General features: G+C 49.2%; 3 protein-coding genes across 9 annotated transcripts in view; all 3 read right to left on the minus strand.

The window, feature by feature from the left end:
- Nucleotides 1-7,798, minus strand: part of myo5aa (myosin VAa) — a 54,788-nt gene extending 46,990 nt beyond the window's left edge. For 2 of the 6 annotated variants that reach the window (XM_060070802.1, XM_060070800.1), the window contains exon 1: nt 7,537-7,788. In XM_060070802.1, coding sequence (XP_059926785.1) covers nt 7,537-7,563 — 27 coding nt within the window. In that variant the 5' untranslated portion in view covers nt 7,564-7,788. Of the gene's footprint in view, nt 1-4,050; nt 4,372-7,536 lie in introns of those variants that run through there. The other 4 variants (XM_060070798.1, XM_060070799.1, XM_060070797.1 and 1 more) reach the window with 4 other exon arrangements.
- A 372-nt stretch (nt 7,799-8,170) lies between these two features.
- Nucleotides 8,171-12,345, minus strand: LOC132471989 (cAMP-regulated phosphoprotein 19-like). Its single transcript, XM_060071377.1, has 3 exons — nt 12,139-12,345; nt 10,910-11,026; nt 8,171-10,160 (listed from the first exon to the last, which is right to left on the minus strand). Exons 1-3 carry the CDS (start codon nt 12,211-12,213, stop codon nt 9,987-9,989), a joined length of 366 nt encoding a protein of 121 aa, XP_059927360.1. The 5' UTR covers nt 12,214-12,345; the 3' UTR covers nt 8,171-9,986.
- A 554-nt stretch (nt 12,346-12,899) lies between these two features.
- atosa (atos homolog A) overlaps nt 12,900-27,548 on the minus strand; it is a 29,837-nt gene continuing 15,188 nt past the window's right edge. The window contains exons 1-12 of one of the 2 annotated variants that reach the window (XM_060071374.1): nt 24,009-25,766; nt 23,684-23,907; nt 22,916-23,112; nt 21,452-21,577; nt 19,069-21,028; nt 18,539-18,664; nt 16,781-16,869; nt 16,153-16,252; nt 15,882-16,040; nt 15,584-15,652; nt 14,820-15,022; nt 12,900-14,103 (exon numbers count right to left, since the gene is read on the minus strand). In XM_060071374.1, coding sequence (XP_059927357.1) covers nt 13,950-14,103; nt 14,820-15,022; nt 15,584-15,652; nt 15,882-16,040; nt 16,153-16,252; nt 16,781-16,869; nt 18,539-18,664; nt 19,069-21,028; nt 21,452-21,577; nt 22,916-23,112; nt 23,684-23,728 — 3,228 coding nt within the window. In that variant the 5' untranslated portion in view covers nt 23,729-23,907; nt 24,009-25,766 and the 3' untranslated portion in view covers nt 12,900-13,949. Of the gene's footprint in view, nt 14,104-14,819; nt 15,023-15,583; nt 15,653-15,881; nt 16,041-16,152; nt 16,253-16,780; nt 16,870-18,538; nt 18,665-19,068; nt 21,029-21,451; nt 21,578-22,915; nt 23,113-23,683; nt 23,908-24,008; nt 25,767-27,548 lie in introns of those variants that run through there. The other variant, XM_060071373.1, reaches the window with a different exon arrangement.

Genomic DNA, 27,548 nt, shown 5'->3' on the forward strand with positions numbered 1-27,548 from the left:
ATATTTTTAGATTAAGAGAGACATGCACAACAAAGTGTGTCTGGCTTATCAGGACATGTCATTGGTGGATGGATTGAAAAGACATGATTGGCCAAATTCAGAGCACAGTACCTCACCACCCCACCCCCCCCCCCCCCCCCCCCCCCTCCCCAGACACCATTACACTGCAGTCTGCTTCGACCAATAATAAAGGAATGACCTCAACTGAGAACGCCTTAGCTCGTACATTGCCTGCGATTTCTATCCCTGCTAGGACTCTTTCACTGCTCAACACACCCACCCACCCACCCACACACACCTTGTTTGTGTCAACGGGTGGGCTCTAGGGAAGAGCAGGGAAGGTGTTAATTGGGAGCACTCAACCCACCAGCTCTGAGACGTCTTAAACCTGGCACATCCGGTGGTGAGCCCATTACGCAAAGTGTTGGACCAGCTAGTTGCATTGAAACCAACGTGCGGCCATTTTTACATGCATGAAAAATACTTCGCTCTCATTATACATCCAAGCTGAACAGCCGAGTGTCTCTGATACATTCCCTGCTCACTTGATACCATGAAGACGTCGAGTAAGACAAGTAAGGACACAGTCAATGTGCATGGGATTAAAATCATACAAAATAAATAAAGCTTTGTCACACTTAAAGCTGGGGTAGGCAATTTCTTTGCGTAGTATTTTTGCCCCCCGACAGAAATCGATAAATCACGTGCTCTGACAATACAGAAAGACAAAAATCCTACATCTGTGTCTCTTGCAGGCCGGTAAAGTCATTTATTTTGGCCTGCAGGAAATGATTGGATAGCATACCTAGTACGTACATCGCAACCTTGCACGCAATCTGCCACAAGGAGAACTACAGCTAGAAACTTCAACACAGTTTTTGGAGGAAGGCCTGAAGGGATCATTGTGGTTGGATACTTTAGCCTACTCTCTCTGGTTGATCCTTCCTACCCTACCTTTAAAACATGCTTGAGGGAGTGGATTTGCAACTTCCTGTGATAGCATTGAGAGGCAGGATCCAACATACACAGAACTTTGATGTCCACATGGCACAGAAAAGAAAACAGTATCGACCTGAGTCACAGGATCTTTTATTTAATGAAATGTGATTACTGGCTTGAGATGGTCTACTCCCTGATTCCCCGCCCTACGTTTTATCTGCAAACCTCTCGTTGCTTCATCTCCCTGAACAGAATGTGCAGAAAATGTGTTTGATTGGACCGAGGGCATTATGATGTTGCTGTCCAAAATGTGCAGCAACCGTGCCGAGCCTGTGCCGGTCTTCCGTGTAGGAATGTTAGGAGAAAACAAATGTTGTATTTACCATTTAAGCTGAGTCATTACACAGCTAATGCTTACTGTCATCACCTAATGTGATCAGGAAATTACTTTTTACTGATCATGGGAAAATCCAGAAATGCTTGCGCGCTTATGACATCAGTCAATAACAATGTAATCCATGTGAAGTACATCAAATTCAAGGAAGATCATTTTGCAATAGATAAAAGGGAACAAATGGCACATATTGATATAGGCCTATAACCACTGTATAATAACCACATATCTGTCTATAGTTTATCACATTAGATATGTACACATGAATCCTATTCATAAAACTAGTTTTCTTTTAAAGTAAACCGTGAATGAATATGGTCACTGTTATTTCCCATAACATAAGTGAGAGGAGGAAATCTGGGGAGAAATGTACATTCAGAGGAACTCGGGTCCACTCAGTAAATTGGCAGACCCTGAGGCTTCTTAGCAACAGCACCGCTGTTCACAGATCAGACGGGAGATGAGAAGCTAGCGTTGAGGCTGAGGTCCTCTGGCTGCTGTTGACTTGGCGGCTGGTCGGCCCGATTCTCGAACTGAGAGAACGAATTAGGACCGGATCATTGGGCTTAGTCTGGGATCAACACCGGCTGATCTGATCCAAGTCAACCACACCGCCGCGTAAATGATATGCCCACACACATGTATGTAACGTGTGCATGCATGCACGAAAGCACACGCATGCACACACAATTAACCTTTACCCCATACTGCAACAATTTGTTTTCGTAGTAATGTTATCAGAATTCAGATGTACATGGAGTATATCTGAAGAAAACAAACGATATGATATTGCTCTTTTGTGCAAATTATCCATGATATTTAAACTAAATTCATGATATTGAACAAGAATAATATTCATTTTTGATCATCATGAAATGGATCTTCAGCTCAGAAATTGAGTTTTTGTTGGTCACCAGCCTATGAACTGGTGCCACGGTATCAGCTCAACTACCCATCCTGCATCTACAACGTTGTACATATTGCAGATGTAGTCTCAATAAATCTGTACGAGGCAGTAGGTGACCAACAGCACAGCAGAACACTGCAGATGTAGAAGTTCTGCCAACGGCGTAGAAGGATGTTCGTACAATCAACCTGAGGTCTTGGCCTTGCCAGGACAGAAGTCCAAACCAAAACATACTATTCATGAATTAGACTTCGTGAACATGAAACACCTAGTAGAAACTCATTTGTGCTTTTTAGGGCCCATTCTAAACGCGTATGCCTGAACCTCTTCCCCTGCTGGATGACCTTTGAGTGGACTGGGGGTGGGGGTATGAGTGTGAAGGTCACAGAAGGTGACTTTAACGCGTGAAAAAAGGGTGACCTCGAACGCGGAGAAGGTCAGAGGACAGAAGCTAAGGGGGCTGCCGTGGTGGCCACCGGAAATGTTGACAAATCTTCACAAAGTCAACAGCAGATTAGAGGGAATTAGCAGCGGTAAGGCTGAGTGCTGAGCTTTCACTGCTCTGCCAAAGGTTCCCTGAAGGCCTCAAGTGACTCAACATACGGTGCACCAAATCGATGCATCTTAAGGTCTTTCACATTAAAAGGTTTCTGGAGGAATCCAATTTATGCTATAAAACACGCTTTGACCATATTTGTTTTATCCATTTAGCAGGACAACAAACCCATTTTTTTAAGTCAACGATGATAAATCACATTGTACTATGCATTGGCAAACATCACAAATCATTTATCGTAAGAGATATAAGGGAATTGTTTTGCATAGTTATGTGATAAAAAGTAAAGCGTAGGTTTATTAATAGTAGAAAGAACTTTGAGGCAGTCTCTCAGCACAGCACATTCAGGCTTTTGTGTATAACAGTAATAAACCGATCTTCAGCCAGAGAGGCCAACAGTAATACTATCTGCTTGAATACACTACAAAGCGGTACTACATATTTCCAACAAGGCTCACAACAGGGCCCCAGAATGAACATCACATGACCCCACTCATGTGAGAATCTGCTGTTTTTCTCCTCAGCTGAGCTGACCCAGTCTGATGGCCAGCGTCACATAACTCCACGTTGGTCTTCTCTGGACTGGAACCAAGGGGGGGGAAAGAGACCAGCATCAGCCTAGTGATCAACCATACATCGCCAAAGCAGATCTATGGTGGTCTCCTACCGAGAGCTCTGGTGAACCCTAGCTAGTTAGTTCAGCCAGTGCTGGGTCACTAGTCGCTACAAAGCCAAAGATGTCAGGACACCAGCAGTGTAGTATCTGAGAGCCATACCTGCTGGACTCAGAAGTTCTATCTGCCTTTTTAACATTTTCTCAGACTTAACGCTGAAATGGAAAATGATTAAAAGACATAATAATTGCATATCTGACATGAATACAAGATGTCCAAACCCCATTTCAGGTTTTAAAACGTGACCATCATTTCAATCAAAGTTCTAGTGTTGGGTCTCGAACTCTTGTGTCTACTGTCCAAGAGTCATCTACAGAACAGTACCAAAAACACAAAAAACTATTCATAGATTAGTCTGTATTTTTAACCTAAAAGGACATCCAGCTACACGGCCATCACTGTAGAATGGGTGTGTCAGAGCCTAGCATGTAGCCGGAGTGAGCTACAGCAAGTTAGATTGGAGAACATGTTAAAGCTGTGTAATGAAATAATCAAGCACCGTCCTTTTAGCCAAATCACCTCAGAATCCATTACACCACATAGGTCTCGCACAGTCATTGAAAACAGAAGAAGAACTTACTTTTACGAACATATAATACAATTCCTGGTTCATATTGTCTCCAGAGTTCTATCTCATGCTGAACCACAGCCTGCCCTCTGGAAGACTCCAGCCAAGAACTCCACAAGACCGGACTAACTAATCAATTTCAACGGCAAAGCCTGGAACTTCCTCTCAGATGAGACCGTCTCATTGTGTCTCCAGACAGCGATCCTCGAAGTTCCCATGGAGACGTACTTCCGTCATAAAACCCTGCTCAGATTTGTCATGTGGGCCGTCAGTCAAAAGAGAACATCTCCCGCCCACCATCACATGAGTTCTAAGGGCAGACAAACACACAAACAATGCACAGACACGGCAGGCTTTTTCATAAAGCTCTCTTAATAACGCCTGGTAGCTGACTGTGTCAGCCGTTAGATGGGAGGTTGATCGATAGGTTGATAGGTTGGTTTTTCCCTCAATTTTGTTCTTACAAAATTACATTAAAGCTCAATAAGAACATCACATGGAGACAAAATACATTTGATAGGCCTATAAGGCGGAGACACAATTTGGTAAATATAGGTCATAACTCAGTTTGGTCAACCTCACTAAAGGGAGCTTCGCCAGAAATTGTCCACCTATGTGTGTTTGCCAGCATTCGACAATGTCTGATATAAAGACCAACTGCTACTGGATCCACTGCGTACCTATGCAATTACTTTAACTGGGTTATCATGGTAATCCAATGCACATGTTTTTCATTAGGGCCACAAAAAGGAAAACACACTTTCCTAGATCTAGCATTCACCAGATCACGCAACAAAAGGTAGCCTCTAAAAATCTATTTTAGTTCTACTCTGTTATTTTATTTTCCTCAAGAAACATTTGTTCTGCGACACATCCTCTATGTCCACAGTCCGTCAGGCTGCAGACAAACCACCTTCTGTTAGACGTTTTATTATGGGTTGCGTGTGCATTATGGGCTGTCCTCTAGCTTCCTCCTTCAGCCAATCAGCCCTGGCATCCATCTAGACTGCATCCCATCTACAAGCCAACGGAGAGGATAGAGGTGTTCATGGTTTTTGTGAAAGCCAGCAGCATTATTCTAGCACTATTAACTGCATGTACCAACTTTTAGATTTTTTCTTATTTACTTTTGCTGTCAGTCAAACTGTGTTTTGATTTGGATGTGTTCAAGAACACCTTAGCTGAGAGCTTAGCCCCAGGGGAAGCTATGACGATCGCACTCCGACGTCAACCCTCAACTCTCACAGTCAAATGCTTCCACCCTCGTCTCAGACTCCAGCCTCACTTCAAATGAATGCAGCTCTCTCCTAGTCCTGCATGGTCACAGCCGACATGAGCAGAAACCTGATGAAGCGACGTTGTGTACGGTGGAGTTCTCAGCGAGAGCCAAGGCTCATCAATGTTCACAAAGAGCAGAGTTGTTCCTCCAGCCTCCGATTAACCAGGGAAATCAAAAAGGGCTGTCATGCAGCAGCAGCAAACCTCTCTCACACCCACATTCACACTCACACTCATTTAAGAATAGAGCTTTCAATAAACCACAACATGAGACCAAGAGACCAGTACATTCCTGGTTGGCATTATCTTTTTGACCGCTCCCTCCCTTCAAGTCAACCCGATCAATTGGCCTCCAGCTTCCAGCTTTTGCCGTATGGACAAGATGGGAACGTCCCAGTAGGCATACTGTCATCAGCAGAGCAGTGACGTCAGCTCTAATTGCACCATCAACGTGGTACCCGAACGCAGTAAAGTTGGTTTCACTTTGGATATTTGGTGGATATTCGTTTTTCTCTATTTTCAACAGCATATTCATTAATCACATGTTACAATGGGTTAATGTTGCTGTTATTGGGGGACGATAAATAAAAATCGCCATCCTCTCATTTCCCGATACTTTATTCTAATGTGAATAAGTGCCAAAGGCTTTCCTTTGCAACTGCTAAAGGCCGATTCATGCCTCCGTATCCGGACGTCTATACCAATTCGCCCGTCTATACCAAATTTGTCTCCGGGCTACCATTCCGGTTTCAGCGTTGTTATGGATGTTACGCAATACATCCTCTGGAGGGCAGTGACTGTCGTATCACAAAGTTGGTATTGCTCCGTTTCTCCCGGAGCACTCCGGATTCGTAAGCTCAGGGGCAACGGACCCACTGACGGACCAAACGACCTCCGGGACCGACGAAAGGGTTCCTATCTGTATTTACCGTAGGGTGTGAATCGGCCTTTAGGGAATAAGGTTGGTTGACATCTGTGGGTCACATGGTCGATGAGCTATTCAATTTGGCAAGATTCATTTAAGGAGTATACCTTTTTTAAAAGAGGACATGGAAAAATTAAGAGCGGGACGACAAAGCAGAGATGAAATTGGGTTTGACCTCTGTGGGTAACAGGGTCTGACAGCTGTCATATTTCAGACTTATTGAAAGGAATTACAAATAGTATTAAAATAGTAATAAATGCAAGTTGTTGCTGTGCATTATATGGAGGTACAACTCTCCACGATTACATAGGACAAATATTGGCACTCCTTTGTATTAAAAGTATCTCAGAAATGGAAATCAAAAGGATGTGAATTGTTCTTCATTGTCCCCTGATTTCAAAACAACAAAACAATTCTATCATATGGGACTCAGCAACTCATAGACTGTTGTAAATAGTAGCACGAATATCCACCGACTAAAACATCCAATATAAAACTCACTTCACGGGTTGGTACCCGAGCGACAAAGACTCATAAGATAGTTATACACGGAGGCTGACAAATCGTTGCGTAAAATAAACCGCTATACAAGTCGTTGTGTTTTATTTAGCCTAAGCTATGTCACTTGTCCAAATATAATGTGCCAAATGATGTGAAAGGGTAAAAGGGGCATATGACCGAGTCTCCTGAAAGGCTGGCACCGCCTATGCATCATCTCTGACGGCCTCCAGTGAGAGCCCATGCAGAATAACAAGGCCGAGCGGCGGACGCTCGATAACAACACCGATGGCAGAATAAACGCACACGCTTTGCACACCAAAATAGACCAAATACACCGACTCAGAGCGTTTTAACTTGGTCTAAATAATCCGTCCCAGTGCGTTGACAGTGGGGACAGAAGCATGAAGTAGTGGTGGACCTCTGCCGCATCTGTGAGCTTTGTCAGCTGCACCCTTTGCAACGTTAAACCACCCATCTATATTTAGACCCTGCTGCACAGCATGCTGCTGGTCGGGCCGCTGTTATGGGAGCACACGGCCACCTTTCAAACCTTCCCATTCATTGGAAACCATCGCCGAGCTCGCAAAAACGAAGAATTAATTTTGCCGCGTAAGCAGACACGCACACAAGCAGAAACACAAGACACATACACACACACACATGCACAGACCCACAAACACAGCTGTGTAGAAAACATCTTAGCCGATTTGGAAAGCATGCCTCTCTTCAGAAGAACATGTCAAGGTTCATGACAGGATCAGCGGCATTACAACGTTAGTATAGCCCTCCTTTACCTTTGTGTAAAGCTCCGATGCTGCCATGGTGGTGGTCTCGCTGTCCTTCCTAAATGCTACAAGATCAGTGAGCCGCGGTTCTGCATGGGAATCGGTAGACGGTCAATACTGGGACCAGAGGGCTAATATTTTTGATACTGTCTTAAAGACGTTGCATTATCACCCACATCACCTGAAAAGCCCGATTTTTTGGCGTCTCACTTTGCATTCTGGGTATGATGGATACAATGAATCACTGCCCGGGCTTCCTAAACCTGTCAAATGGCGCCCCACCGTGGTCACAGTGACGTCACAGTGTATGGGCGTGGACTCGGGAGGCAGTTGACAAGTTAATATGAGATAGATATAATTTATATCAATAATATCTCTCTGTATATATATATATAATATAGTTCATATATATATTTAGAGACACACATACATATATTTATATATATACACACACACACACACATTTATAGATATATTTGCAGACAAACATAAATATCGATTAAAAGTTTGACATCAGGGGGCAGATAACACTTGGCTCTAAAGAACATGACCCCTTTATAGGTTTATGTGTTGACTTACCAATGAAACCTATTCATCTTAAAAAAAACTTTTTACAAGACCAAATTCCGAAAATAAAGGCGACTAAATGGACACATTTGTGCAAAACTATTTTATTTACAAAACAAAATGGCACAACGTGACAGCCGGGCAGCCTTTACATGCACAGCGCAGGCAGATTCAGTGCTCCACAACTCTGACCGACGAAGAGGGCAAACAATCAGCAACAGCTCCAGAGCTGGCCCTGAGGGCCGGTCAACCTATCATCAGTCTGGAGGTCCTGCGTTCTCTCAACCACTGCTGCCACTCTCTCCCATTATGTTAATCTGCTGGCTAGCGGTGTGGTGGTCCCAGCTATCGGAGCATTGATCTATAAAGTTATGCATTCTCTTGATCTGATCACTGATCTGTTACCATGACTGGGAGAGCTCTGCAAATGAGCGGCGTTTGATATGGTGAACCACACAAGGACCAAATTGTGCAGAGCAAACATCATTAGTCCCGACAGCAGAGCCTTTAGACCACCGACACCCATGTGATCCATCAGCACACACGTGTCAATGTTCACATCCTCTGCGGCCTTCTCCCCGCAGCCCTCACGCACCTCAAAAGCCACAAAATTTCACGTTTGGTTTTAGAGCATCGAGAAATACCAGCAATAATAACGTTTGATTAGCACATTAGTTATTGACTCTGCTAAGCTACAATAGCTCTACATTCATACAGCCTACTGTGCGTTCAGGGTCCTCAGCCCACCACGAGCATGAGCCTGCTATGTTTATGGGTCGGGCATTGGGATGCAGTTTGGATGTTGACTTTTGACCGGACGGTGGACAGAAGTGCTCCAGTCTGCGATTAATTCCTTCTGTAGAACAATACCTTTTAAATTCTGTTCTTTTGAAGAGCAACAGGGAACCCGAGGGACACAGATGGGAGTTGCAGAGACAGCGGTTAACAGGGTTAAATGGTCAGACTTTACACCCTCTTCAAGGTTGAATATTGAAACAGACCTGAAGGTACTTCCTTCATGCCACTTGCAGCCCCTGATTCGGTTGGCATATACGCGTGTCCCTCTGTTCAGAGCGCTAGTGTTTCAGCTTGGAAATGGAAGGTCTTATTCTAATGGAGCCCTTTTGACCCACATGCAGTTTGGTACAACACCATGGCCTCTGACACGTAGTCTGTCTCGTACACCCACGTTCTCCATTATAGAACAGAGGAAAGAAAGGAAAGAAAAGCATGTGATCTTTGCCACGATCAGTGGAGGTGGTTAATATTTGCAGTGAGTCACTAAAGCACATTAGGAGCATAATTTAGGACATACAGTGAATTATACAACTCCAATGTAAAAGTTACTAAAAGCCGATGTCTTCCTTTGTGCCAAAGGGGGAATATGTACACTTTGATAAACAATGGAGGGGTGTCTTTATACTGGAACCCTCCGACTACACAAAAAGAAACTGGGTTCTCATTCTGATCACGTCAACCATAAGGATGGCAGGACTTTCACAGAAGCATATACATGCGGGCAGTGGATCAAGGGAGAAAACAGGGATAGGAAAACAAGTGCGTCAGCTTGGATGAGGAGGGAGAGTAGAGGGGAGAGAGGAAGGCAGGAGGACCCAAACAGCAGGTGGGAGTGCTGGGAGGGGTCTCGGGTTAGCCAGTTGGCTTTCTGATCTCTAAGGTTACATTTGGGCGGGGTCAGGCCAAGGGACTGGTTGTATTATGGGAAGCGTGCGTGTGTGTGTGTGTGTATATATAAGTGTGTGTGTGTGGGGGGGGGGGTATTTAAGTGGGTGTGGGTGTGTGTGTGTAGGTTCCTGTGTAGGTGTTTTATAGGAGTGTGGAGAGGTACAGGGAGCTGATGCAGGGCCTTGGTTCTTGCTTTGAAGATGAACTCAGCCGGCCAGTTTGCTGGCCACCAGGGATGGTTTCCTCTGGGGCAGGTCCTGTGGCGTGGGGATGTGGTCTCCCGTGGTGATCTCAGTCTTCTCCGGAGCAGCTGTTGGAAGCTGCTTGTTCTTGATCTTGGCTTTGGCCATGTTGTAGTCGCCAGAGTCAAAGTACTTTTGCTGTGGAGATAATGAAACGTCGTTAGCGGTGGGCGGTGGCAATGTTTTGGGTTCTACCTTATTTTTCAATTAAAAAACGTACAGTACATGATTTTCAAATTTTATTAGAAGATTCCACCCCGGTCTGTTTGAGCAGACCAACGTAGCCGTTTCTCCCGGCTTCACTAAAAGTTTGTTTCTTATATAATTTTGCAAAAAATTACTTCCGTGTACAGATTCTGCCTTAGAGCATATAGCGTGCCGCCTGCAACAAATGTAAACAAAGCAGTATAGAACTTTGGTGTGTTGGAATCAATGTGCGTCATCAGTACGGAGATGGGGACAGGAAGCCAGGAGAGACGGATGTTACAGTTTGACCACACAGACCGGTTCTTTGTGGCGCTTGTTATCCTATTTCCTTCATTGCAGAACAACGTCCCTACTTGAACATGAAGTCAATCATGAATTATTTATTGCAAATCAGATGCAAAGAAAAGTAAAGCACATTAGTTGTAAGATGTCTCTTAAAGATGTAAGCCGTTGATTAAAGTATTAAACACATTGTTGATAGTGGGGCAGGGATTAAAACATATAATTGCATATCATTCAACATGTTTAAAAGGCTGGTTATTGATTTCCTCTGCAGGTAAGGTAATGAAGTCATTTAGTCAAGTCGTAGAATATTACTTTACATATATATTAGTAAATACATTGTTGCGTCATATATCCTGATAGTTATGTCAAAATAACTGAAGAGGTGAACCACTTACTCCCTTCTGCAGCCGCTTGCGGAGAAGATCTGAACCTCCGGGTTTATGTGCTAGACTTGGATACCTGGACTTCAATTTGGCCTCTTCTGCCCTTTCAGGACTGATCACCTTTTCATCCTGAAAAAGAATATGAATGTCAACAGACAGTGACTTGCAGCGATATTACATGTTGAGTCTCTTGATGTCAACACTCGCTAACTCAGTCTGATTTCATTTCATAGTGACATGTTGAGTCTCTTGACACGTCAATATTATTTACTTCTAGTCGTGAAACATGTTGAGTCACTTGACATGTCAATAATATTTACTTCTAGTGGTGAAAAAATGTTGAGCCTCTTGGCATGTCAACATTATTGACTTGTTGGGCCTCTTGACAACACGCCTATCTCGTAGGGAGTTGCAAACACCCAACACAAGTCATGCAGAAGCCATCTTAACATCTGACCCATTCTTTTCCCCATGTGATGATCAGTTTTGCTGCGGGCAACGCAGTCGTAGCGGGTGCGGGTTCAGATATGCACGACTAAAACATGTTTAACACTTGGCCAGGAGAAAAACGATTGACATGTCAACACAAGCTACTTGTAGTGAGGAGACATGTTGAGTCTCTTGACATGTCAACACTAGTTACTTTAGTTATAAAAGGCATGTTGGGACTATTGACACGTCAACAATCTCAACATCTGACCCATTCTATTCCCAATGTGATGATCAGTCGTGCTCCGGGCAACGCAGGCGTAGCGGTTGGGTTCAGATGTGCACGACTGAAACATGTTGAACACTGGGCCAGGAGAAACACGACAGCAGAGCTGATCTGTCCTCGTACTGCCGTTTGAGATAAGATACGAACAACAGTCCGCTGAACCTCCAAGCCAGGGCCAACATGTTTAAAGACAAGACATGTAGGCCAAGATATGTAGGCTAACCCTAACCCCGCGGGCGGACAGTCGATAGCACCTGGGCTAACGCTACCGGTTAGCCGTGTACCGATGCCTATGTATTGATTATGTAGCAACCATTTAACTGATCTATCCAAACACCGGCCCGCCCTTCTTATCGCTCGACTGACACGACTACTGACCTCGGCACGCATGTCAACACGAGAGGCTAGCAGCTAGGGGGCCGAGGAGGCTAGCAGCTGTCAAGCTAAAGTATATATGAGTTAGCTTGTAGCAATTAGCCACTGCTAGCCAGGGCACCGTTAGCGTGACAATGAGCTGTCAACTTACTTTCTCGTCGACCTCGGCCTCTTCCGTCACTTTTGTCTCCTCGGTATCCTCCGACATGATGTTGATATCAGACATATTAAATTATATCTACCTAGCTAAGCGGTATGAGATGATTAGCTTAGCGACACACAGATACTCTCTCACCGCGCTCTTTCCGTCCCCATAAGAAGCTCGCGGACAGTCTGTTCCCAGAGCGCGCAACACGGTAGCCTGGAGATATGACGTCACGTTTTCTGCATAAGTAATGAGGTTCTTATAATGGGGCGTCGAGCTGGCCTGCCGCTGCTGCTGCTGCTGCTGCTGACTTTCACCACCTTTTCAACTAACTAACTTGTAAAAAAATCCTTGGCCATACCAGAAGCAATGCGGAGACACTTGTAGTGACAATTTATTTGACCAATGTACATCTGAGATCTTTCGTTTAAAAACCTAATTCACTTTCAATGAACTGCAATGCGTTATAATAATTGATAGCATGCATTTATACAAGCTATCACGCCTTGATTGGCAATTACAGTAAACTGCATACTGAAATGTTGCATATGTTTTGGTTGTGAATGCATGTAATAAAGCACAATTTGAGGGTAGTAGCAGTATTGCAATCCATTTAATTAATATTTAACACCGAGATTTAACTTGCATGCCACTATCTAAATTTTGTTACGTATTTGTCTGTCTCGCTTCCATGTTGAATAGTTCTATACGACACATCGAGTTTTATAAGAAACCAGTCATTGAAATGAGAAAACAAAGACATCGCACAGGTTTAAGGATTGCTTTATAAGATATAGATATACTTTTTTTCAGATCTGAATATTAATGTCAAAAAATACATACTATGATTTACAGAGTTTGCACTACATCATAATGCTTAGCACGACAAATGTCACATGAGTAGTAACTGAAATATACATTTAAATATTAAATAAATGATGGTAAACTGAAAAATAAATGTGTAACCACTAAACTAATGTTATTCCTTCTATTGCTTCCAACAAATGGGTTCTGTATCAGTACAAACACGTTTATTCTTCTGTCGTTTCCAGTCAGGGAAGGAGACATCCTGTTGGTTCTGCTCAGGGGTGATTGATTGCAGTTACTCCTTCAGTGGTCCATGAGTGCTCTGGGTGTCTGGGTAGCACGTTTTCAAGACCAGAACCCAAATCAGCCATGCCCTCCTTGCATTGGGTTCACCCTGAGCCACACATTCGGGGGGGTAGGGGGGGACACTCTCAATACGAATACCCCAAAAGAAGGCAGTTTGCTCTGAAAAATAACAATCTTGATACCTTTCCGTATTATTGAAACACAGAAATGTTCTCTCTGGTCGGCTGGGTTCAACCTACAGCTTCAAAGGGTGAATCGCGAGGGTGTTACCCCCTACCGTAACATGTGGTTTCTTTTATTGTACTTTGGCTGTCCGTTCCTTCTGTCCATCATCTACCAGATGCTTGCTGATGTGGTAGAAGACGGCGCGGATCGTCTAAGAGAGAGGAGAGGGCGTCCTACATTTAAACCCCTTAATTATTGTTCTCCCATCTACGTCAATCCAGAATCAGGCGGTACTTAGTCCCGCTCATCCTATGTTGGTATCCCTCGTGTTAAGGCTTTCTGTCAAGGCTTCGGTCGGAAGCTCAGCCGTTATATTTTGGGCGCTGACCCCGACGTGAGGATTCAAGGTCAACGCGAGCCCTCTGCTCTCTGTCACGCGTCTGGGCACCGGCCCCGGGGCCAACTGGAGCATGGGATGAATGGGGGGGGGGGGTAGGGGGAGGGAGGGGGGACAGCTGTAGGCTGGGGCCGAGAGGGGCTCAGCAGCGGGCGGAGAACGGGGGGTCGGCGGGGGACTCGATGAAGGACTGGAGCTCGTAGGCGGCGCCGCTGTCCACCTCCATGGACTTCCTGGAGAAGAGCAGACGGATGTCCCGGTGGAGGTAGACCTTCCCGGACTTGGAGCACTGGAACCTGTTGGGGGAGGGACGGGGGGAGAAGAAGAGGGAGAGACGTTAGGATAGGAAAGAGGGTCGGGAAGACAGGGGGATATTGTTTCATAACGATTTTAAAAAAAGGAGGTTCTTGAACTCGTCTTGGAAGATGTTACGTACCACAACAGGTGCATGACAGATAAGCGGTCGTATGAATTGGAATTCAATTAATGTATAGCTAGATCTAGACAGTAACACCAGTTGTTTCCAAGCCGTAAAGAAACAAGGATTATGTCTAGGATTTCTGTTATTGTCGCACTATGATATGTCTGAACGTAATAAAGTAAGTTATAAAAAATTAGCATGAAGGACTCTTTTACATCTAATTCCATTATTTCCAAAGTACCTCTAGCAAGCAAGCACGCAATTTGAATGAGCAGCACAATTGAACATATCCATTTCCAGATTTGATTTATAATATCATCTCTTTAAAGTGGCAAAGACTACCAGACTATCATGGTCAGGTTGACACAACAGCTGGAATGAGAGCAAATTAGAATCTGAGAGAGAGAGCGAGAGCGAGAGAGAGAGAGAGAGAGAGAAGTGGATTCGGGAGAAGAGAGAGAGACGAGACGGGAGAGAGTTGAGACAAAGAGACAGAGGCAGCGACAGAAAGAGGGAGAAAGAGAGAGAGAGAGAGAGAGACGAGACAGACAGCGAGAGAGACAAAGACAGAGAGAGAGAGACCCCGCCTACCTCAGGTGGATGAGGTAGCGCAGAGTTCGGACTGGTCCCAGTGGGAGGGGCTTCCTGCTGTTGTGATTGTGGGCGTCGCCCCGGCGGACGGGAATGGAGAAGGTCCGCTGGCGAAGGAAGGTCTGGTGGCCGGCGGGCAGGGCTCGCAGGTCGTACATCACCACGAACATCTTCACCACTGTCTTGTTGGGGTTGAATAAGGTCTGAGGACAGCCAGGGGGTGGAGGGGGTAATGAGCACTTCACTTCACACCTTTCAATGTCTAGGATTGTGCATTTGCCGTTCGGAAGACCTTGAACCATCCTAATGAAGTATGTTAGTGACCGCAGAGATGGTTGGATAAGCAATTCCAGTACTGGTCTATAGCACAAGGATAGTAGAGTTTAACCTGCAAGGGTTGCGTTCAATTAGGATAAAAACTACGACACACAGATAATAAACAAATGCTTTATATGCATGGCTACCTTACAGAAGGGTAACCTCTCTGCATTGATTAAAATTTCAATTAAATGTTAAAAACAATAATACAGACAAACAAATTTTTATTTTCTTAGATATTTGTAGACATTTTATTGTTATCCCTTCGGCTCTCTTCCGTCTGAGCATTTGGAGGAGGGTTCCTCATGTGTAATGCCATACTGCTCTATCCCCACCAGGGGTCTCCCTTTCCCGCGGACACTAGGCTAACCCTGTCATTGTTATGCAGCACATCTTCCCTTCCCTGTCTCGCCCCACACAGACGACAGGAGACAGCGTTTCCTCACCACTTGAATGGTTCCAGATGGGGGGACGCGGTAGCCTCGCTTCCCCAGCGACTCCAGGTTGATCACACCCTGCGAGACGGGACAGCACATACGCCACGTTACACACACGCACGCACGCACCAGAGGAATCCCACAGTGTTGTCGCGTACACACACGCGCACGTCAAGCAGTGAGAACCGGCATATTTTTAGGTGATTTGCTTGAATTCACTCTTCATATAATTTAACTAATGATGCATAATGTTAGTGGACACACACACTAAGTTTCTGAAGTAAACAATGAGAAAAGCGAGGCTGACCATATATGGCGAGGGGGCGTTGTCTTCGGAGACGCTGTAGAAGGACACGTCCACAGGTAAGGTCATGTGGCTGGGGCAAAAGGAGCCGCTGGCCCCCACCTCAGCGATGAAGCCGTCCACATTGCCCAAAGGCTCCAGGCGGTAGTTCAACACACACTCCTGGACACACACACAAACACACACACCGTCAGGATCCATTGGAGACTCAGACATTTGTGCGTTTGTTAGTGTGTGCGTGTGCGTGTGCGTGTGTGTGCACATATGTCTGTACCTCAAAGTTCCCAAGGAGACTGAGGCCAGCTGGGGGGGCACTGGCACTGAAGAGCTGGTGGGATTCCTCTGTGACTTCCTCTCCTCTCTTTATACTCACCCTGGACACACACAAAGTGTTTATAGAATGACCACATTGAACCGCCAGCAACAACAGTCAACAACATCTATTCTAGAGCTATCCAACAGGGAGCATGGATCAGGCCTGAGGGTGATGAATACTTGTCATGCGTTTGCTAGCCCTGGCCTGCATTGCAACTGTAGTTCTCATCCTGCCTTCTGCATGCGGGGGAGGTGCTGTAGAGCTCAAAGAGCCACTAGACCAGAGCACTAACTGCCATTTTGAGCTGAATGTCTGGGATTATATGCAGGCGCAGTACAGTGGAGGTTCAGCAGGTGGCAGCGTAAAGGACCCATAACAGCAACACTTCCTCCACTGTGGTGACAAGATGGGGCTTCCACTCGGTTCAGAGGCCATGTGAACGACCTTCCATGGATTGGGCCTCCACTTGTTTACCATACAAACAGTACGCCTGCGGGCTAATGTGTGCCTCAGAGCTAACTCAGGGTGGGGTTGTCCCAGGAGCTGCCGGGGGAGGGCGGAGCCCGGAGAGGAAGGGATTGCGTACCTCTTTCCAGAGGCCCAGGGCAGACCGTTACAGCCCGTCAGAGAGGCGTCCAGGTCAAAGTACCCCGTCTGGTTCTTCCTCTGAGGAACCTGTGGTGCGCGCACACACACACACACACACACACACACACACACACACACACACACACACACACACACACACACACACACACACACACACACACACACACACACACACACACACACACACACACACGATAAAATACGGTCAGTGGTAAGTGATGGCAGAAAGCATTTGTTTCATCTCCCACTGTAGCTCTCGTGTGCTTGGAGTTTCCTATCTTTTACGAGGAGTGGACGGAACATTTTTTGGAGCATCTCCGGGGATCAAAAAGGCCCTTCCCTTCAATTCTTCTTGTTTTCCTCCGGTTCTACCGGTTCCCCTCCGGTTCTACAGGTTTTCCTCCAGTCGAAGCGATGAGTTATTTTGGACAGATAGATGGACATCTCTATTGTGGACAGCAGAGGAGGGCAGTGTGTTTATCAAGGACCCATGAAATATGGGCAGGGAGGGGAGAGGGATTTGAGCAGGTTATTTTGGAGCGTGCCAGTACACATAACACGAGAGGGTTTTAAATATGAGCGAGGGACTTTCAGAGTCTTCCCAGTGATTTATGTGTGAGAGTGAAGGCAAGATTGAGAGAGCATGGGAGAGAGAGCGAGAGTGCGAGAGAGAGCTCAGGAAGCAGCCTGGTGACCCTCACAGACGCGGTACAACAGAGACCGTCTGCTGATGAGATGCAGCTCCGTCACATGGCATCACACAGTGTGTGTGTGTGTGTGTGTGTGTGTGTGTGTGTGTGTGTGTGTGTGTGTGTGTGTGTGTGTGTGTGTGTGTGTGTGTGTGTGTGTGTGTGTGTGTGTGTGTGTTTAACCCGCTAACTAACCACAGGCCTCTGCACAGTCTGTGTGTGTCTTTATGACAAACAGCCAGAGGGCTAAGGCTGCACGGGGCGGCCACTGTGAGTCACAGTTTAAAGGGCTGAACACAGATGAATACCAAGAGGAACCAAGAGGGAGACGTGTCGCGTGACACACCAGTCGAAACGTGAGCATGATTGCAGGTCACGGTTGAACCAGTGTGGTGGGGTGTGCTTCCCTTGTGTGTGCACACGTAAATTATAGATATATATTTAGACACATGTGGGCGAGTTTGTTTTGTGTCTCGGACAAACAGAGGCAACAACAGCGTACTTTGATGACCCTGTTAAGGCTGTGTGTGTGTGTGTGTGTGTGTGTGTGTGTGTGTGTGTGTGTGTGTGTGTGTGTGTGTGTGTGTGTGTGTGTGTGTGTGTGTGTGTGTGTGTGTGTGTGTGTGTGTGTGTGTGTGTGTGTGTGTGTGTCGGGACACACAAGTCAGAAAACGACATGAGTTTACTCACAGCTTAGTTTGCCAAGGCTGTGTGTATGTGTATCTTTGTAAATGTGGGTATATGTGTAAATGTGTAGATATGTATATGTGTCTATGTGGGGATGTATGCATGTGCGTGTGCGCGTGCATGTGCATGTGTGCATGACACACAAGTCAGAATTGTGACTCTACCAGCCTGACGCGGAGTCATAATTGCTCTCACACACACGTCCTGCGCGTGTGTGAGAGCATCAGTGAATGTCTCAGGAAGGTTTATATACATTTGGAGCGTGTGAATGTGTGTCTGTGTGTGTTTGTGTGTTGCTACGGGGTTTGACAGTGAGTCAATAACCCCGTGTTGAGACCAATAGTCGGCGGGCCACTCACAGGGCTGGACAGCAGGGGCAGCCCAGTGCACGGGTGGAAGGCCTTGGTTGCCATGCCGTCGAGCGAGTGTCGGTTCTGCTTTTTCCAGCTGTTGCATGGTCGCAAGGGGGAGGAGCTGTGGGACCTCTGTGGGGGAGAGAGAGAGAGTGGGGGGGGGGGGGGGGGGAGTGGGGGGTTGAGGCAGCTGGTATGTAAACCTGTATTACAGTCGTTAACACGTTTCCCCCCCGGCAAGCTGTCACTGTACAGCTGCTCCTCTAATGAATAAACATGTATAATCTCTGTAAACCCCATATGTACATCAGCTCACATATCATCACGCAACACCTGAGGAGGACACCTGCGGTTCTTAAACTTTCCAAACGGAAGTGCAGTGTCTCTCCAACAAGGAGCAGTCTCTCCTCGGGGCCTTCATCATCTCACAGCCATCTTGGCTCCATCTCAGACCTCAGTGCTGCCGAGATGGGCTCGGGTTAAGGGCCAAGAAGGCCGCGAGGTGACCCAGGCCTTTTGTCTTTCTCGTCCCTTACCAGTACAGTGCTTGGGGGCGTCATCTCCAGACTGGTCCAGCTGGAGTTGGACGACCCCGGGGGGGCCAGGTTCTCGTTCTGCAGGGGGATGGGCGGGGCCGGGCCGCTACACTGGGTCTGGCTCTCGTTGGAGCCGGGGCCGCCGGCGGGGGTCCGGCCGGGGTGCGGGGTCGAGGGCAGGCCGTTCTCCAGGGGCGAGGTATGGCTGGGAGCACGGCCGCTGGGGTCCCCCGGAGGGAGGGCAGGAGGCTGTAAACACTGGGGGGCGCGGGACCGGGGGGGCGGGCCGTTCGGCCGCGTCGAGTCTTCAAGTATACAGTGAGAGCCGTTGTGGGCCGTCTCCACGGGGGGCTTCTCTGTGCAAACCGTGGGCCGGTGGGCGTCGGCTGTCGTGCGGGTGCCGTCGGGGGGCGTGGCCACGGGGGGCCCCTGAGGCGTGGGGTGTGTTGTGGGGCCGGGGGTGTACGTGCGGACCGTGTGCGTGATGGTGGTGGAGTGTGTGTGACGCAGGGTGTAGCCACTCCGGCTGTGCGCGGGGGGCGACGACGGGGGCAGCGACAGCCTCTCCTGGATCAGCCGGCTGATGTCTTGCACGGCCTGGGCGATCAGAGAACAGTCTCTCTCTCGCTCCCCCTCCCCGCCGGTCTCCCTCTCCCTGTCCCTCGCCGTCTCTCTCTCCCTCTGTCTATCCTTCTCTCTCTGCATCTCCAGCTCCCTGACTCTCTCCCTGTCTCTGTCTCTCTCCATCACTCTCTCCCTCTGTCTATCCTTCTCTCTCTCCATCTCCAGCTCCCTTTCCCTGTCTCTGTCTCTCTCCCTCTCTCTCTCTCTCTCCCTGCATCTCTCCTGGCCCCTCTGCTGCTCTCTCTGCTGCTCCCTCTGCTGCTCTCTCTGCTGCTCCCTCTGCTGCTCTCTCTGCTGCTCTCTCTGCCGCTCCCTGTCCCTCTCCTTCTCCCCGTTCCTCTCCTCCTCCCGGGTCATCTTCAGCCGCCTGCAGGCGGCGGGGGGAACGGCGAGGGTCTGGCGCCTGCCCGGCGGGGGGGGGTCTCCTTCGGGCGTCCGGAAGGCGGGGGGTCTGGCGTGGGCCGGGGCCTCGCCGGGGGGCGGCCGGTCGGCCTCTTTGGTCTTGCGCCCGTGGTCGTCGTGACCGCCGCCCCAGGTGGCTTTGGGCACGGTGCCCGGCGCGAACAGACCGGCGGGCAGCGGCGGCGCGCCGGGGTCGCAGAAGTTGAGCCTCTGGGCGATGCGGGCGATCACCTCCTGCCTGTCCTGCAGCAGGGAGCCGATCAGGGGGTTGGTCTCCAGGGGCCGCGGGGAGGGGCCGCGGGCCGGCTCCGCCAACGAGAAGGCCTTGAAGGCTCTCATCGGCGGCGCGGCGGGCGCGGCCTTGGAGCTGTCGTCCGCCTGGGGGGCGGGGTCCAGGGGCCCCCCGTTGAGGGCGGAGTAGAGCCAGCGCACCGCCTTCCCCGGGGGCGCCGGGCGGGGGGAGTGCGCCCGGGAGGGGGTGGGGGAGCGGGGGGGAGGTTTGTGGAACAGAGGGGAGCCCTGGCGGGGCGGGGGGTCGGCCCCGTTCTGGTAGAGGGTCCCGTGGTCGCGGGGGGGCCCCTGGCTCTTGGGGGCGGTCTGGGGCAGCGTGCTCGCGGGGAGGGCCGGCGCCGAGCCGGGGGTCTTGGCGTAGAGGGGCGGGGCGGAGGTGGGCGGGGGCGGGGGGTCTCCGCCTCTCTCCGGAGCCTTGCGGAGGGCGGAGGGGTCGGGCCGGGGGCCGTGGCCCAGGGTCTTGCCGGGCCAGGGCAGGCCGGTGTGGATGCTACAGGCCAGGGTGGGGTAGGTGGGCTGGCGGGGGAGCGACTGCACGCGCACACGCAGTGCCACGCTCTGGGACACGTTGGGGACGGGGAAGAGGTGCTCCGACGGGGGCTGGGAGAACTGCCAGAGGAGCTCCTCGTCGGCAGGGCTGATCCTGGGGGTCCAGGGGAGGGAGGAGAGAGAGAGAGGGAGAGAGGGGGAGAGAGAGAGAGAGAGAGAGAGAGAGAGAGAGAGAGAGAGAGAGAGAGAGAGAGTTGAGTTATTGGCATAACACCTTGCATTCTTGAGTGCTTATTTCAACGGTTTCATCTCAGCTACTAAAAGAAGATAAATCCACTCAGTGAGTCAAGGTGTCCATTTCAAAACACTGGATACATACACCGGCAAATTCTTCCCATTTCATGTTCCAAAATAAAATCGAATCTAATATTAAACACAATCAAGAGACCCAGCCATATTGTCCCGCCAACATCCAGCTGGCAACATGTACCTCCATCTCTTTAAACGGAACCGAAGCATGTTATTTGGGGGCGGGGCCATGCTAATTCCAGCGGGGGGGGGGGGGGGGGGGGCTCACCTGTACAGGATGTTGCGGGGCACGATGCCGTGGGATGCGCTGAGCCAGGCGCTGAGCTGGGAGAAGAAGACGTAGGAGCGCACGGCCAGCAGCAGCGTCTTCTCCTCGATGAAGCGGTCGCCGCTCCTGCCGCGGGGAGGAGGACATCGACGTCATTGGATGATTGATTGATTTTATTTGACCACTTTGATCTAAAATAGGAACGGCACTCAATGTATGTGTATGTGTAAATAGTCCGGGAAGACGCAGTAAAGCCACACATTGTGGTCCCTGTGTGGCAGGAGAAGAGGGCAAGTGGCAGCACATCAATCATTCAAAAAAATGTACGCAACTACTTACAAGTCACACACATAAATGATCATAATTAAGATAAGCCTAACATTGGCTTCTAAGCCATTGTTTCAAAGCCTTTCTAAAACTGCATATGTTTCTGACTGACTTGATTGTACCAGGGAACCTGTTCCAAAGTAGCCTGGCACCGCCCACCTACCTACTTCCGCTCAATTTTCATTTCACTTCAGTACTAGGTCTCGGTCTGCTTCATATGCATGGGTTCCTTGGAAGCCAGATTATCAGCGAACAGAGGGAGTGGCTGAGAACGATGACGTTAAAGTCAGCTCTCTCGTTGACGGACATCTTCACGCACGGTGTTTGGTTTGTTTACAGCCTGTGCGCAACGTGATTCCCGGCCAAACGTTAGCGATTGGTTATGGCAGATCCAGAGTGGCACTGGGCAGATCCAATAGTTTGAAACTCCAACAGACACCCGCCTTCAAGTGAGTTGACGTTTGTCAATTGAGTAGGTCCAGACTCTCTGTACAAATGAAATGAAGTACGAGAGTCTGGGAGGACCAGGCTAGTTCCAAAGTGTCATGCAACGGGAAGACGCCCCCCCAAACCCCCTTCCGACGCAACGCGAAACTGGGAAGTGCTTACCTGAGGGTGTGTGTGTGTGTGCGCCGGACATGAATAGAATCGACGCGGAAAATAGGCCGATTTGTTGAGCTAATTAAACAACACGCGTTGGGCGCGTTCCCCGGGCGTGCGGAGAGCATCTGTGGAGATGCACACGCCTGATTAATTGTTATCCCATCACAACATGGAGCCGGCCTCCAGCTCTAGAGTTATAGGTGTCGAGAACAGAGGGAACGGATGAACGACCACAACCTCGTGTTGAGGTCTTCTTGGCTGTGATGAATCCAAGTTGTGTGTGTATGACTCTGTGTGTGTGTGTGTGTGTGTGTGTGTGTTCGTGTGTGTGTGTGTGTGTGTGTGTGTGTGTGTGTGTGTATGACTCTGTGTGTGTGTGTGTGTGTGTGTTTTCGTGTGTGTGTATGTGTGTGTGTGTATGACTCTGTGTGTTTGCGTGTGGATGACTGTGTGTTTGCGTGTGTATGTTCGTGTGTGTGCGTGTGCGTGCGTGCGTGCGTGCGTGTGTGTGTGTGTGTGTGTGTGTGCGCTTACTGTCTGGGCATGGGCTGCAGGCTCCACCTCTCCAGAAGCAGAGCGTCTTGCTTGATGACCGGGTCGCTGATCAGGTCGTTGGGGGGGCACTCGTCACCATAGCAACAGTCTGGCAGTAACATGACCTCGATCATGATGGGGATACCGTTCCGCCACAGGAGCATCACCTCAGACCGTGTGCGCCTGGCCTGCCGACACTGCACACACACACACACACACACACACACACACACACACACACACACACAGACACACACACATGCACTTAGTCCCTGCTATGTTTCTGAACACGATGTCTCCTGGCTCATGCCCTAGTGAGTGTTGCGTTTGGTTCGAGAGAGGGCTATAACTAACACGTCATAGGCAATACGCCTAAAGACTTGTGAGTCACAAGAAGATGGCAAAGGTGATGCTCACTAAAGTAATTCAATTTACATCCTGTACATACGTGTGTATTTGTGTGTGTGTAAGTGTGTGCGGTTGTATGTGTCCCTGTGTATGTGTCCGCATGTGTGTGTCCCCTTGTGTATATGTGTGTGTGTGTCCCCTTGTGTATGTGTTAGTGTGTACCTATGTGTGTATGCGTGTTCACTTGTGTGTGTGTCCCCATGTATGCTTCCCATGTACACTTTACATACATACGCGTGTGTGTGTGTGTGTGTGTGTGTGTGTGTGTGTGTGTGTGTGTGTGTGTGTGTGTGTGTGTGTGTGTGTGTGTGTGTGTGTGTGTGTGTGTGTGTGTGTGTGTGTGTCCCTATGTGGCCATACCTGGGGCAGTTTGTCGCTGCACTCGTGCCTGTGCAGGGGGGGCATGGCGGACTGGGCGGGGGGGCAGTGCAGCCCCTCGGTGCGGCCCTTCACCGAGCACTCAGGGGTCCGGCCCTCCGTGATGAGGAGGGTCAGCAGCCCCAGGAAGTCCTCCGCGTCGTACTCGAAGAACTCCTCTGACGGCTCCGAGCCTGGGGAGGGACCAGGGTTAGGATGAACAGCTCCTTGGAGAGAGACCAGCGGTAGAATGAACACATTACAAAGAGAGACCAGCGTCAGAATGACCACCTTCTGGGGGAAAGACCAGCGCTAGAATGAACACCACCTCTGAGCCTGAAGGAGAGACCAGTGTTGAACCCCTCCTTGGAGAGAGACCAGCTTTAGAGTGAACCCCTCCTTGGAGAGAGACCAGCTTTAGAGTAAACCCCTCCTGGGAGAGAGACCAGCTTCAGAGTGAACCCCTCCTTGGAGAGAGACCAGCTTTAGAGTGAACCCCTCCTTGGAGAGAGACCAGCTTTAGAGTGAACCCCTCCTTGGAGAGAGACCAGCTTTAGAGTGAACCCCTCCTTGGAGAGAGGCCAGCTTTAGAGTGAACCCCTCCTTGGAGAGAGACCAGCTTTAGAGTGAACCCCTCCTTGGAGAGAGACCAGCTATAGAGTGAACCCCTCCTGGGAGAGAGACAAGTGCTAATGAACACCTCCACTGAGCCTGAAGGAGAGACCGGCATTTAGACTGAACTGGTTATTAACATGACATAACTCCCTTCATATATTAACACTGGGACAAGCAGCGAACACAGGGGAGCCAAACCCTTTGGAAGGTTAGACATGACGAGGCCCATGACTTTCTTCCATCCCCAGGAGTCATCTTCTGCTCTCCTCACCCAGAGAGCTCCACCACACCCACTCAGCCTTGACCATTATGTTTTCATTTTCTATCTTAGAATGAAACGGAGGTGAATCCGCACTCCGTCAGCATTAAACATCACTCTGCGCAAAGTGGCACTCTAACCAGAAGACCACAGCGGGGCCTAGCCGCTCTGTTTAGCACCGCCGCCTAGCGCCTCCGTTAGCCCGGCCGGCCCCGTCGGTGCGTCGCTGGCAGCGCCACGTTTAAATGTAGCCTGAAATGTTTTTGTTTGGAGAGGGGGTGGACGCCGTCGGTAGGACTGCTCCCCGACGCTGGCCGCTCCAAGAGGGATATATTTAGACGCTGCATGTCAGCTGAGAGAGGCGTGGTGCCATACGCACAAGAGACTACTTTTGCAGCAACACAAACACACACACACACGCACGCACATGCAGACACACACAAGGACATAAATACACAGACACACACACACACACACAGTGCTGCAGTCACACTCACACAGACAAACATGCATCACTGACAAACCTCAGCATGGAGAGCCACACAAGGACGGACAAACACAAATAGACACACACACAAACCCTTACACATACCCACACACTGGTGCATTGAACCTCACATGACAAAACACACATTGCCAACAAAGTGCATGCGCGCACACAGTCCCCCACACACACAAAGTCACACCTATGCAGGCTGAATTAGGTGCGCTGCCGAGTTGAGGACAGAAATAACACCACCATAAGGCACCAACCGGCAGGCAGGAGGGCCGGGGTCAAACAGGGCAGGCTGTCGTGAGCCATAGCCAGGGCTACTAGGGCTAGGGCTGGCTCACCTGGTGACACCCAGACCTTGGAACTCCCTCAGCATCGCCCTCAATGTAGGCCATGAGGGCTGAGTCTGTGGAGGCTTAGCAATCAGATAAAACCACTGAAGGAATAGAGTGTACGATGTGCGTCTCGTCCCTCCCATACAAGATCAAGCAAAGCCTCCAAGCTAAGCGTGGAGGATTAAAGTTCAGCGGGTGAACAACTGCAGGTGAACATTCCAAAAGCAAGAAAAGCTGGTCTTTATGTCAATTAAATAACACTTAAATAACACATTTAAATAACACTTGGTGCTGTGGTGAGTAGTGTTGGTGTTCTGGTGAGTAGTGTTGGTGTTCTGGTGAGTAGTGTTGGTGTTCTGGTGAGTAGTGTTGGTGTTCTGGTGAGTAGTGTTGGTGTTCTGGTGAGTAGTGTTGGTGTTCTGGTGAGTAGTGTTGGTGTTCTGGTGAGTAGTGTTGGTGTTCTGGTGAGTAGTGTTGGTGTTCTGGTGAGTAGTGTTGGTGTTCTGGTGAGTAGTGTTGGCGTTCTGGTGAGTAGTGTTGGCGTTCTGGTGAGTAGTGTTGGTGTTCTGGTGAGTAGTGTTGGTGTTCTGGTGAGTAGTGTTGGTGTTGTGGGGAGCAGCGTTGGTGTTGTAATGTTGTGGTTTAAAGTATCGTAACTATATTATGACCTTGAACACTTGAATCCGATTGCAGGCTTAAAAGTGCCACAAGCACTGAGCACATTTTGGCTCACACACACACACACACACACACACACACACACACACACACACACACACACACACACACACACACACACACACACACACACACACACACACACACACACACACGAGAGGGAACAGAGGTTCTTTCTCAGCTGGTTCTGAGAAGGTGTTTGCTTTAAGCAAAGCAGTGGGACTGTATCGTGTGCGTGAGTGTCAGCCAGCCAGTAACACACATTCCTCCAGGGGAAACTCCTCCCACATGCTTCAGCTCCTGCCGCTGCACGTGGGGAGAGCGGAGCAGCACAGTCCGACACAAAACATGAGGAGGGAGGGGGGGAGGGGGGGGGCGTCAGCCAGCTGTAGGCAGAATGAGCACAGAGTAGAGAGAGAGAGGTGGGGACGGAGAGAGAGAGAGAGAGAGAGAGAGAGAGAGAGAGAAAGAAACACATTTTTGACAATACGCTGCAGAATATGAAGGTATCTGACCTTCTATCTCTTGGTAGATACAAAGAAAAACAAAAGACCATCTCCATCGTCAACACAGCTGAGTGCGTCTTCCAGAGGCCGTACAACAAATGACCACCACTAGGGGCGCTAGAGAGGGCAGTGGGGAAGGACGCAGGGCTGAAAACAGCAAAACCTGCGGCTAACCTGGGCGTCAACACACACCAGCGACCCCTACGCCACAGCCAGGGAAGGAGGCAGGCTGTATGGCGTTTCTGCGAGGGCCTCTCAGGACATTGTTTTGTCTGAACAGAGGGGGGGGGGGGGGGGGGGTTCAGGCTACCTGGACCACATGTGGTGGTGGTTGAGGGGAGGGGAGCGGGTGGAGATGTCATTAGAGGAGCCAAGGAAACATGCCCCTCCTCCCTTCCTCCCTCCCTCCCTCTCGCTTTCTATGTAAAATGCCCCCGATCGCACAGATCCCCCCAAGCAAGTGCGGAAAGGCAGGGTCCGATTACAAAGTTCTAGGAAATCCAAACAAACACATTTGGACACGCACACACACACACACGCATGCACGCACGCATAAACACACACTAATCCTGGTGTTCAGGCACACGTGACATGGATGTGTAAATACCCAGATCACCCAGAGGACAATCACTCACATTCCCTTCCACCCATCTTAAGCATGAGTACACATCCCCCCTAACGATCCAGCCTCCTCAAACCAGGGGCAAGAATAATGGTAGTCCCACACACACACACACACACACACACACACACACACACACACACACACACACACACACACACACACACACACACACACACACACACACACACACACACACACACACACACACACACACTCAAACAAAGGGCCAGTGAGGAGTAGGGACTATGCGAGGGGCCCTGCTTACGCTCACATAGATGGGATCCGTCAGGCCTCAGACCCACATGTGCAGAGGCGTTCCTTGAATTAATTACATGTTTTTGCTTTTTTATGACAAAT

Source organism: Gadus macrocephalus, chromosome 14 (assembly GCF_031168955.1).
Source record: "Gadus macrocephalus chromosome 14, ASM3116895v1".
NCBI classification, from domain to species: domain Eukaryota; kingdom Metazoa; phylum Chordata; class Actinopteri; order Gadiformes; family Gadidae; genus Gadus; species Gadus macrocephalus.

What these genes read in the sequence shown, in the direction of transcription:
- LOC132471989 (XM_060071377.1), bottom strand. Translation starts at nt 12,213, where the DNA reads ATGTCTGATATCAACATCATGTCGGAGGATACCGAGGAGACAAAAGTG. An exon ending in AGGCCGAGGTCGACGAGAAA is followed by an intron (nt 11,027 to 12,138) that starts GTAAGTTGACAG and finishes ATTCTTTTTCAG; the next exon opens with GATGAAAAGGTGATCAGTCC. An exon ending in GCAAGCGGCTGCAGAAGGGA is followed by an intron (nt 10,161 to 10,909) that starts GTAAGTGGTTCA and finishes TTATCTCCACAG; the next exon opens with CAAAAGTACTTTGACTCTGG.